The following is a 13169-nucleotide window of genomic DNA, read 5'->3' as shown; positions in this document are numbered from 1 at the left end:
TGTGTGACCCTGTGCATGTGCATGTTCCAACAGGTGGGCCGGTGCAGCACCCACACCATCTTCTTTCTCAGCCATGTCTTTGTAATAAGTGCAAAGTGTCGCATTAAATTTATTGACATACCTGGAAAAGATGTTGCCTTAAAGGCAGCATATGTTGCTTTGAAATCTCATTGGCCCTCATTTATCAAACTTGCGTAAGACGAAAAACATGCGTAGGTCGTGTGTACGTTCTTTTCTGCGCAAAGGTTGGCATTTATCAAATCCATCGTGAGCGCAGGAAAGATGAAATCGCCACGACAGGTCTGAGGCCGTGTACGCACTTTTCCATTTGACTTGCGGTGACTGCAATAGCATACATAAACAGCAGCGTCACTAGTGCGTGCCTCATGAGTCGCAACAAATCCCTAGGTTAAAATTACAGACTTATCACTTCAAAGAAGGCCCATGTTTTATTTGACTTCAACATAAATATAAACATAAACGCAAATTAAATAAATAAAAAAATTAAACAAGTACAACTCCGTAATTGGAAGAGTGATGGCTCATTATTCAACCGCCTATTTAAGAGGTGATTCTAGCGGCGCGGTAATGGCGAAACGATGGCAGATCTGGCTTTGTTAGAGGACCTGAACGCGCGCATCAGGCGCGAGAGAGTGTTCCGGGACCGGCAGGATTTCTTTCGGGAAAATGATGAGTGGCTTATGAGCCGTACAGGAGAGGCGCTTTAACACTGCGCATAGTACGCTTGCCACTGTGGAGAGGTGTACAGGGCTCCTAAAGGGCAGGTGGATCTGTCTCTCGGCTGCGGGGGGAACCCTTCTATATACGCCCGAAAAGGTATGCAATATTATTATTGCATGCGGAGTGCCATTTCCAGATGTACATCCAGAGGACCCCGTACCCAGAGATCCCTACCACCAGCCTGCACAGCCAACAGCGCTCAGGAGGAGAGAGGAACTTATTCAGCGATTCTGACTTTTGGTAAGCATTCTGTTATTCAAGGAAAAAAGACGTAGCTCCGATCAGGCCAGCCACCCTCTCCTCCAAGGCACTCAAATCCAAACCTGGATCGGAGCTCCCCCCCCCCTGTTTGTGACATGCTGCGTCGGAGAGCTGCAACCTTTTTTGTGGCCAATTTCATATCGGACCACTTCTTTCTGATCTTATTGGAGAAAAAGTAAAACATTGTTAAATTTTAGATTTCATTTAATCTGGAGTTTATCACATTTTATTGACCATCACAGTAGGGGAAAATACATACCTCGTCTGGTCTGCGATTTACATCACCAACGCTGTTGACAGCCGTTCCCAGCTGTCAACAGCGTTGACAGCGTTTCTTTGCCGCCTTTCGTCTATCCATGTCGCAAATTCTAGAGGTGCGGCCTCTCAACCCCCTTTTGTAGAAGGCGTGGTTAGGATCATTACGATGGATTTCAACCGCCGGATTTATCAACAGCCGCTCGGTCTTACGATGGGATTGGTGTGGTACGCATGTTCTGTAAATCTCACTTGAGCCTCTGCGTACGACGAGTTCTCCGCTCATATATACGATGCTTTCTACGACGGCTTGATAAATGAGGGCCATTGTGTTTTCCTGTAATAATACTGCCATCACAGAAATGTGTACGGCTTTGCCAAGTGCATTTATACAACCCCACTCCCTCACAAGCCTTTTGGACATGTTGATTATAACAGTCTGTATGGTCTTTTCTGTTTTTGGTCATGAGCACAAAGTGTCTGTTTGTTTCTAAAAAGAGGGTGAATACTAATTAATCAGACCACAAAACACAAATACTGCAATCAAAAAATCAGTTTCTTCTTTTATTTTACCTTACCATTTAGTCCCATTCTTACTTCAAACACATCTGAAGTTATGCAACAGTACAGGGTTATTGTTGAATTCTATGTTGCAGACAGGTGAGGTACTACAAGTTGGTCAGTTGAGTACCTGCATCCTCCTCTTCCACAGCCATGCTTTTCTAATGTGTGCAGAATGTATGGGTTGTATTGTATTGCTGAAAAATGCATGGATGTCAGAGGAAAATATGTTGTCTTGCATTCAGTTAAATCATGTTTATATAGTGCCAATTCACAACATACGTATTTATCTCAAGGCACTTGAAACAAAGGATAAACAAGCTAGATATATGTCTGAATAAATCTGATTTTAACCCAATTCTTTGCAACCTAATTAATTAATTGTCCAGAGAAACCTGCAATTTTACTGACAACATGCATTAATGCTGCCATCAAAGAGGTAATATCCTCTTTTTTTCTTGCTGTGTGATGATGCTTTAGATCCCAGGGAAGTCTAAAATATGTATTGCATTGCTTGAAAAACGTTTTCTTAAGTATTTCTTCCCATGGGATCATACCAGTTATGAAGGAATTGCAGTTATTGATCCTTCAGATGCCACATCATTGGTTGTCGAGCTTAGGCTTACACCCTCACCCTTTATTCACAACATTTACACCGTATTCTTTGAATTGTTTGATATTATTCACTGCAGAGGGAGAAATGTGTAGATGTCCTCCCATCTTTCCTTGAGATACATTGACTTTAAACAGATCAATGATTTTCTTATGTATTTGACAAATCAAAGTAATACTCTGCCCATCAAAGATGCAGCCATTCTTGGATACTACTTTTGTGCCAAACACACTTGTTGCTATCTTGATTGCAAAAGCTTTATTAATTTATTAATATAATTAATAGCCCTAAACTGTTCCATTACAACTTTATTTTTGGAATTATGTTTCATGCCAGATTTACAGAAATGTGTTTATTTTCTTTAAATAATTTAATTAAAGTTAAAGCAATACTATGTAACATTTCTACCTTAAAATAACAGCCTGAAAAAAATTGTGCGGCTAGAATGAGTTTTAATATTAAGATTGGTCTGTCTCCTATGCCCTTCGGGGGTCTGAGTTGGAATAACTGCGCTACGTAACTTTGCTGGACCGGCCCGGGAGCTGAGCGGAAGTACTTCGACTTGCTTTCTGGCACACCAACCGCAAAAACAAATAGAACCCTCTCACGCTCCCAGGTATAAGGCTAAGCTAGCGCAACATTGTCAGTACAATCATCATGGCGGAGGCACCGAAGAAACAGAAGAAGACGTTGACTGATGAAGCAAGGAAGAGAAAGAGAGAGGCCGACAAAGCAAGACTAGAGTTGCTCACAGAACAGCTTTTACTCGTTGGCGAGAGCTGAAAGAAACATTTGGATACAAGTTTGATTCAGAGCTAGCCACCTTTCTGGTGGATTAGTAAGTAGCTTATTTGCTGCCATGCTTTGTGCTGTGTTGTACTTGCTTGATGTTTCACTGTGTTCGGAAAGTGACTCGCTAGTTTGTTATAACTAAGAAAAACTATTTTCAACTGATTTTTCTAGGTTTAGCCGCTAGCAAGACCTCTCGTTAGCGATGTTAGCTGTCGTATTTCTGTAAAACATTTGATTACTCTTACCTTCTCGGTTGACATAGCTTGCACCTTCTGACTCTTCGCCGGTTCGTCAACAAACGTGAAATGTGAAACGTGAAAGCGAAAGGGTGTTGTATTTACGACAGAGTCGTAACCGTACATTACCTCCAAGCCTGTAGGGGGAGCTCCATTATGAGCATTTTGAGAAGTTACATTGTATTGCTTTAAAGGGGGGAAAAAAACATGTTGAAAAAATAAAAGTTTTATCAAATTCATGAAAGACTTTGCTAACTTTTTAAATGTTGCATACTTGCATACTAATTATTGTTCAGTATCTAGTACAGCAGCACGTGTTTTACTGAAAGCTACATTTTTCCTTTTCTCATGGTACACAGCAGATACTTCTTGAGGTACTGTTTAAATGTCTTGTCTCGTAGCCCATACACAACTGGACTGATAAACCTAGGGAGAATCTGAATGATGATGTACCAAACAAAGAGTGCTTGTATGTAATATTTAGGGAACAAGTTCACCAAAGCTGTTTTCAAAAGAGGGGCTAAAAAAGTTAACATACTCAACATTAGCTGGAAACCATGGAGCAGGACTGTGTTCCTGGCTTTCTTTATATTTCCATCTACTGAATTAGCAGCTTTGGCAGCAAAGAAGATCCTGAAGTAGGTGTAGATGAGGGTGAGCCAAACGCCACTTAGATAAATTAGGTAAGAAACATCTCTCTTCTGTAAACTTACTGGGTGTCTGAACAAATTATCCCTCTCACAAAATATTGTGGAATAAAATAAGCGTGTAGGCTCTGTTGCCAGAATGATGAAGATGTGTGGCAAAACTGACACTGCACTAAAAGTCCAAATAGAACCTATCAAAATGTATGTTTTTTTAATGGTACAGAGCTGAGGGTGTCGCAGTGGTAAACAAACAGCTATGTAACACTCTACTGCCATCACAGCTAAATTTAAGGGAGTGTTAAGGGTGGTGAAGACAGTAAAGGTAATAATGAAGCAGCAGAGGGAAGCGTTGATCTTATAGAAAACATAGCTTAAGACAAACAGGCTGATAGCTGCAGTGAGCTGGATCATATCGTTCAACACCAGATGGATGAACAGGATGTAACGAGGATTCACGTAAAATATCTGAAAGAGAGAAAGAAACAACTCTTTTTTTTTCAAGTGTGTTAATCCATTTGGTTCAACCCTCAGATTACTCATGATGAAAACTAGTTTCACTACAATGCATATTCATTAACAACATAAAGAATTACAGTAAATTTTTACCTGATGCTTTCTGAAAGTGTGAATCAGCGTGCCATTGATGTAGTTAATAGTGAAGCCAAGAGCCAGGACCATCACATTTTTGGCCACAGCTGTGTTCGCAGAGTCTCGATAGCCCACACTGCTCGACACGTTGTAGTCATAAGATGAGGAGTTCATGGAACAAATCTTTTAGAGAAAACATTTTTAGAATTTTTTAAAGAACTCTGAAAAGAGAATGAATTAAATACAATTTATCTTCACCTTTGATCAATTATTCATACATCTTCCCCTCCTAAAACCGCAATAACAGGATACAATATTGCAGAGATAGGTTATTGAGCTTTTTACCTTTGATAGCTTATTGCCACACTTTACAAAAAAAATTACCAATATGAAAATAAAAGTTAACTACTGCAAGTTAAGACTTTAACTCTTTTTAAGATGTATGTTGTGCAAGTAATAACAGTTTTGAATAAAGTTCAGAGCTTAAACGTTATACAGAGGCTGCAGTTTTGTTAAAGCTGCTGCTTAACATCCCTTCTCCCTCTCTGCTCCTATTTCCTATCAAGGAACTGAACAATTACCAACTGTATATTCACATGCTGAAATGTTTGAAAAGCAATAATTACAGAAAAAAAAGGCTTGAGATTAAGCACATAAAAAGTTTTTTTCAAAATTGATAATAACGAAATAAAGGACACATCATCACAGCTTGAACATGGAAGGGAAAGAGGGAAGGCTTCCTTACCTCAGCGGGATCCCAGTAAACACAACGTCGACCAGTCATAAAATGAGTGAATTACTGCTGTTTATATTGAGCAGAGGCTCTGCTGAATGTGAAGTCACTGTGATGTATTTCTGTGTATTAGTAAAATGTCTGCAACAGCATCACCACCTGACTTATCAAAAGAACATACTTATTGCAGTGTTTCGCCAAGTGGTTGGCGCAGAGGCATGACAGGGGGGCGGCATGACCGGCGGGAACACTGAACTGTTGTGTCGTGTAGTTACACTTAGAAACCTATGAGGGCGCTGTAGGACACAGGTGTGTGATAGTGTACATCAGTGATAGTGTACATAATGAGGGTGGAATGCGAAGTTAAAAGAAGAATAAAGGTCAAGAAAGAAACCTAAAGAATGGAGAAATATTTGCCTCAGAGATAAACAAGTGTGACGGTAATGTTTCACAACCAAAAATCAAGTCAAGAAAATATGACGATGCGTATCTTGCGCTTGGCTTCACGGCGAATGCGGTGGGAGGTGAGGAGAGACCCCGTGTGTTTTATGTCTGAAAACCCTCGTAGCTGACAGTATGAAACCAAACAAATTACGAAGACACATAGAGACATCACACCCCAGTCATGTCAACAAGCCACTCGACTTTTTCAGGAGAAAATTAGAGGAATACCGTAGCCAGGAAAACCGTATGGTAAAAGCTGCATCAGTGAACAGCAAAGCCCAAATGGCGTCATACCTAGTAGCATACAGAATTGCAAAGTGCAAGAAACCACACACAATAGCGGAGGATCTCATTCTCCCCGCTGCTCTTGATATAGTGTCAACAATAATTGATGAGACAACAGCTGCAAAATTGAAGGCTATCCCCCTGTCCAATGACACAGTGTCAAGACGTATATGCAACATTTCAGATGATCTTGAAAAACAACTCGCAGAGAAACTAAAAGACAAACATTTTTCAATACAAGTGGACGAGGCTACTGACAGTAATAAAGATTGTTTATTTATTTCATATGTTCGCTTTGTCGATTCTGAGTCACTCTGTGAGGAGTTGCTGTTTTGCAAGTACGTCAAATGCAGAGCAACAGCTGATGGGCTCTTCGGAATCCTTGACAGTTACCTGACAGAACACGGACTGAAATGGGAGAACCGTGTGGGTGTTTGCTCTGATGGAGCACAGACCATGTCAGGGAAAAGAAGGGGACTGCAGGCTCTTATCAAGAGGGTCTCGCCCAACGCACAGTGGACGCACTGTCATTCACAGAGAGGCGCTAGCGTCAAAGCAGCTTAGCCCCGAGCTAAACAAGGTTTTGTCCGAAGTTGTTAGCGTGGTCAATTTTATCAAAACCCGACCCCTGAAAGCGCGCCTGTTCTCGGCACTTTGTGAGGAGATGGGAGCTGAACATACCGATGTGCTGTTTCACAGCGAGGCCAGGTGGCTTTCTCAAGGGAAAGTGTTGTCGTGAGTCTTTGAGCTCAGAGAGGAGATTCGGATGGTCTTGGAGGAGGAGAGCATGCATGAAGCTGCAAGTTCAGTGATGAACTATTTCTGATGAAACTTGCCTATTTCAGCGATGTATTTGGAAAGCTGAATGAATTAAATCTTCAGCTTCAAGGCAGAGACAAGCACCTACCTCACCTGGCAGACAAGATCAGTGCATTCACTCGAAAGCTGGAGATGTTGGGCAGGCGCCTTGATCAAGGAAACACTGATGCCTTTGAGAATCTGACTGAATTTGCAGAAAGCAGTGATTCTGAAGCCACCACAGTGATCCCCTGTCTCAAGCAACACATTTCTTCCCTGATGGGATTTTTCCAAAAATACTTCTCTAACAAAAGTGCTCAGTATGACTGGGTGATGGATCCATTCAATGCAGCAGGTTGGTATTTTATTTTATTGACTGACTAATTATGACTATGACTATTTGTGCTGTACCTGTACATGCATTTCTTTTATGTTGTTGTGGCATGTATGTTGCCACCGCGGGTTCACCCAACACACACTCAGAGACCGTTTCTGAATTCTTAATGTTTTTTTTTATTCTCAACACAATGATTGAGGTTCCAAGTGAACGGCAGCAGACAATCGTCGGTCCCTCTGTCCTGCTCGTCTGCTACTCCTCCAGTCCTCTGGCTCTCGTTCTCGATCCTCTTCTCCTCCCCGCCTGGACCAGTACGCTACTGATAAGGGGAGAATGATTAGCCGACGATGTACAGGTGTGCCAATCATCTCCCCTCCCACTGTCCTCTGAGCCCTTCCCACCTCTCCTCTGCACCTGATGCACCACGCCCCCCTCCACATACCTCCACCGCCTGACTTAGGCCGGGGAGCTGTCCCCCCCCCCCCCCCCCCCCCTTGTGGGAGCGGGAGAGGAAGTCGGCCACGACCATCTGCGTCCCCGGCCTATGGACCACCTTGAATTTGAATGGCTGCAAAGCCAGATACCAGCGGGTGATCCGGGCATTAGTATCCTTCATGCGGTGGAGCCACTGGAGGGGAGCATGGTCCGAACAGAGGGTGAATGGGCGTCCCAGCAGGTAGTACCACAGAGCATCGACCACCCACTGGATGGCCAGGCACTCCTTCTCCACCGTGCTGTACCTGGCCTCCCTCTCGGACAGTTTCCTGCTGATGTAGAGCACCGGGCGGTCGACACCCCGCACCTGCTGGGACAGCACGGCCCCCAGCCCTCTGTTCGATGCATAAGTCTGCAGAGTAAACGGGAGAGAGAAGTTAGGGGTGTGGAGAAGAGGCTCCCCGCAGAGGGCCTGTTTTACCCTCTCAAGCGACACCTGGCACCGCTCCGTCCACTGGACCGGATCTGAGGCACCCTTTCGGGTGAGGTCGGTCAAGGGGCTGGTCAGCTCGACGAAGTTGGGAATAAAACGCCGGGAGTAACCGGCCAGCCCCAAAAACCGCCTCACCTCCTTTTTTGTCTTGGCCCTCGGGCAGGCTGCAATCGCTGCTGTCTTGTCGACCTGTGGACGCACCTGCCCTCCGCCCAAGTGGTACCCCAGATACCGTACCTCCCTCCGTCCAACTGCACACTTCTTCGGGTTGGCCGTGAGCCCCGCCTGCCTCAGTGACTCGAGCACCGCGGCCACCTGCTGCACATGCTCCGCCCAGCTGTTGCTATGGATGATAACGTCATCCAGGTAGGCGGCAGCATATGCAGCATGCGGCCGCAGCACCCGGTCCATGAGGCATTGGAACGTGGTATTCAATCATTGTGTATTTCCAAGTTACACTCTACACTTTGTTAGAGCACACTCCCGCAACACAAGTAGAATTTTATTTCCGCTGCAAAAGTAGAATTGCATTTCTGACGTAAAATATGCCCGGATGTGGCTGAACATGGCTGCGCCCATGGCCAGAAGTGAAAAAATCTGGGAGCGCAAAGTTATGGGTTGAATAATGTAAAACAGTGTGAGAAATCGATTTTGGGGGACAGGTGTCAGGGAAAATAGGAACATTGAAATTTTCCGACGTTTTCCTTTAATCACACCCTTGATCTTGTTCTGACTTATGGCATTGAGAGTGAACAGTTAACAGTGTTCCCTCATAACCCTGTCTTATCTGACCATTTTCTGATAACCTTTGAGTTTACATTACTTGACTATACAGTTTCTGAGAAGAAATTTACATATAGAAGGTGTCTATCAGAGAATGCTGTAACCAGATTTAAAGAATTAATTCCATCATCCTTCTCTTCACTGCCATGTGCAGATATGACAGAAGACGACTACCTAAACTTTACTCCAGCAGCACTTGACTCTCTTGTTCACAGCACTATAGTTTCAATGCGTACAGCACTGGACAATGTTGCCCCTCTGAAAAGGAAGATAATCAGTCAGAAGAGGTTGGCTCCTTGGTATAATTCACAGCTGCATGCTTTAAAGCAGACTGCAAGAAAGCTGGAGAGACAGTGGCGTTCCTCTAATTTAGAAGAGTCTCAGTTTGTCTGGAAAGATAGTTTAACAATGTATAAGAAAGCCCTTCGTAGAGCTAGAACTGCTTATTATTCATCATTGATAGAAGAGAATAAGAATAATCCCAGGTTTCTTTTCAGCACTGTAGCCAGTCTGACTAAGAGTCCGAGCTTTGCTGAGCCAGTTATTCCTTTAACTCTCAGCAGTGATGATTTCATGAGCTTCTTTATTAATAAAATTGTTTCTATCAGAGAGAAGATTGATGGAGTCCTTCCCACTATTATCAGTGATGTATCATCAAGTACAGCAGCTTTGGAAGTATCTTTAGAACCTGATTTATATTTAGGCGGCTTCTGCCCAGTTGATCTCTCTGAACTAACGACAGCAATAGTCTCTTCTAAACCATCAACTTGTGTTTTAGACCCAATCCCAACCAGACTGTTCAAGGAGGTTTTCCCATTAATTGACACTTCCATATTGGATTTGGTCAATCTGTCTTTGTTGACAGGATATGTACCTCAGAGTTTTAAGGTTGCTGTAATTAAACCTTTACTTAAAAAAACCTACTCTTGATTCAGAAGTGTTGGCTCATTATAGACCTATATCCAATCTCCCTTTTATGTCTAAAGTTCTTAAATAAATAGTTGCAGCTCAGCTTTGTGATCATTTACACAGAAATAATCTGTTTGAAGAGTTTCAGTCAGGATTCAGAGTGCATCATAGCACAGAAACTGCACTGCTGAAAGTTACCAATGATCTCCTCTTAGCCTCTGATAGCAGACTTGTGTCTGTGCTTGTCCTGTTGGATCTCAGTGCTGCATTTGATACGGTCGATCACAGTATCTTATTACACAGACTTGAACATGTTATTGGGATTAAAGGAACTGCATTAGGCTGGTTTAAGTCATATTTATCTGATAGATTTCAGTTTGTTCTTGTAAATGAAGAATCTTCCTCACACACCAGAGTAACTCATGGTGTTCCCCAGGGTTCTGTGCTTGGACCGATTCTTTTCACTTTATACATGCTTCCATTAGGTAATATTATTAGACAGCATGGCATAAATTTCCATTGCTATGCTGATGATACTCAGCTGTACTTATCTAGAAAACCAGATGAACCCAATAGGTTGGTCAGACTACAAGCATGTCTTAAAGACATAAAGACATGGATGACTCAGAACTGTCTGCTTCTAAATTCAGACAAAACTGAAGTCATTATCTTTGGACCTGAGCGTTTCAGGGAGAAATTGTCCAGCTATATAGTTACTCTAGATGGTATTTCCTTGGCTTCTAGTTCTACAGTGAGGAACCTTGGAGTTATTTTTGACCAGAACTTATCATTTGACTCGCATATAAAACAGGTTTCTAGGACTGCCTTCTTTCATCTTCATAATATTGTTAAAATCAGGAACATCTTGTCTCAGAGTGATGCAGAAAAACTAGTCTATGCATTTGTTATATAAAGCTCTTAATGACCGAGCTCCATCATATCTTAAAGATCTCATTGTAAGATATTTTCCTAACAGAGCACTTCGTTCCCAAACTGCAGGTTTACTTTAGGTTCCCAGAGTTTCTAAAAGTAGAATGGGAGGCAGAGCCTTCAGTAATCAGGCCCCTCTATTGTGGAATGGGCTGCCAGTAAATGTCCGGGAAGTATAGGGAATTACTCACTGAGTCTGGACCTTTATTTATTTATTTATTCGTTAGCACAAGTTTCTTGTGTTTACCTTGAATAGGGATGGCTCAGGTAATCCTGAAACATCCCATAGTTAAGCTGCTATAGGCCTAGACTGCTGGGGGGGCTCATCTGTCACACCTTTCCTCACTTTACTCTCTTTATGTATATGTGATATTATTGTGGTCATTAACTCGTGTTTCCCTGTTCCAACAGATATCCTTTGAATGGTGTTACAGTGCCGCCGCGGCCCCCTCCCCGCCTTTCTGTCTTCTCAAACCCCAGCTGGTCGAGGCGGATGGCCACCCTTCCTGAGTCTGGTTCTGCCAGAGGTTTCTTCCTGTTAAAAGGGATTCGTTTCTCTCCACAGTCTCCTCAGGCACGCCGCTCAGGCCGGGAGATTGGACCGAAAAACAAAAAGTTTTCAGTGTAATCTGTTGGTTTTCTTAGCTAGGAAATTGCTTTTGAATTGGCTCTATATGAACAAATTGGATTATTTTATTAATTATGATTATTATTAATTAATTGAATTCCAATTGGCTTGAATTGGACTTACTATCTAAGTGCCTTGAGATGACATTTGTTGTATTTGGCGCTATATAAATAAAAATTAATTGAATTGAATTGAAATGGAGTCGTGTCTGTGACGAGTAGACTGCAGATGGAAATTAGCTTCTAAGCTACAATCTGGTGCAGGTCATCTCTTTACTTTGTAATTAATGTACTTTGCACATGGTCCCTGACTAAATAAAAAAAATAATTAAATCACCGCTTTCTCCAGGAGTCGGCCACGCCGCCTCCAGCGGCACCCCAGGCCCACCAGGACCAAGCCCGACGACCCGCTCGGGAGGACCGGCGCGCGATCTCTCGGCAGGACACCAACCACAGGCACTCCGCAGCTGAAACAGAGCCGCGGCCCAGCTGCGGAGCGCCTGCAGCCGGCGTCCCGCCGAGAGATCACGCCACCGATCCTCCTGAGCAGGCCACCAAACTGGGTCCCGGCGAGCCCGAAACACCGCTGGAAGCGGCCGCCACGGGAGGATCGGTGCCGTGATCTCTCGGCGGGACGCCGGCTGCAGGCGCTCCGCAGCTGGGCCGCGGCTCCGTTTCAGCTGCGGGGCGCCTGTGGCATGGTGTCCTGCCGAGAGATCGTGGCGCCGGTCCTCCCGAGCGGGTTGTCGGGCTGGGTCCTGGTGGGCCTGGGGTGCCGCTGGAGGCGGCCGTCATCCAGACGGAACTCATGGAGAAGGCGGTGAAATTATCCGAGCTGAATGCACCACCGGATGATGTCACTGACGGCTGGTGCGTTTCTCGGACTGCCACAGCAGGTAAAAGGACGCGATGGTACTTATATCAGCCATGGATAGCCCCTTGAGCTACTCATTTTTTACTCGCGCCAAAGAGGTGATTGAATTTAATTTACACCTGCGGCAACGATCGCATGAGTAAAGCCTGATTCTTACTTGGCGCAACCTCGCTTTGACCCATTCTTACTAGCTGGTCGCAAATGGCGCAAACGGTCACGTGACCCAAAATTCCGCCACGCCCCCGTCGCAAGCTAGAAAATCCTCGCGCGTTGCAAGGGCGCGCACACAACTTTTTTTCTGACTTCGCGCGAGCTCAACTGTAAACAGCTGACCAAGAGAAAGGAAACATGAACACTGCAGAGACCGCAGTGACCTAGAGGGTGCGCCTCTACAAACATCTGTACGACACGTCTATGAAGTTACACTGGGACAACGTTTGACAAAGTTCGTCTTGTTGCAAAGGACGAACATTCCACCTTCTCTTCTGTTTTTGCCGTAGCCGCTTAGCTCTGAGATACATATACAGTTCTACACCCAGAGTAAATTCATTCCGCATCAGATGTGCCAGCCTCTGCTGACGTGACACCACAGGTGGCATTGTGTATGCTTTCTTCGTGTGCTTTTCAGCTTGTTTCCTCAACAGTGACGCCCGCTGGTCTGGAGAGAACTGCAAATGTGACGCATACTCGGCGCAAACTGCGCTTATGAGCTGAAGGAACTGTGAAGGGGCTAGCGCTTTCGATGACGTCATTAATGGTTCTCGAGCCAGAAAAGTTGCGCGGTTGCGCCGAGTAAGAATCAGACTTTACTTGGCGCAACCGCGCAA

General features: G+C 44.2%; 1 protein-coding gene across 1 annotated transcript; it reads right to left on the bottom strand.

Moving 5' to 3' along the window:
- Positions 1–3788: 3788 nt before the first annotated feature.
- Positions 3789–4868, bottom strand: LOC142377010 (odorant receptor 131-2-like). The gene is made up of 2 exons (XM_075460722.1): positions 4713–4868; positions 3789–4571 (listed from the first exon to the last, which is right to left on the bottom strand). Exons 1-2 carry the CDS (start codon positions 4866–4868, stop codon positions 3789–3791), a joined length of 939 nt encoding a protein of 312 aa, XP_075316837.1.
- Between the last annotated feature and the right edge of the window lie 8301 nt (positions 4869–13169).

Source organism: Odontesthes bonariensis, chromosome 3 (genome assembly GCF_027942865.1).
Source record: "Odontesthes bonariensis isolate fOdoBon6 chromosome 3, fOdoBon6.hap1, whole genome shotgun sequence".
NCBI classification, from domain to species: Eukaryota; Metazoa; Chordata; class Actinopteri; order Atheriniformes; family Atherinopsidae; genus Odontesthes; species Odontesthes bonariensis.
Note: the sequence above shows the minus strand (reverse complement) of the source record. Positions and strands in the feature narration are given on the sequence as shown.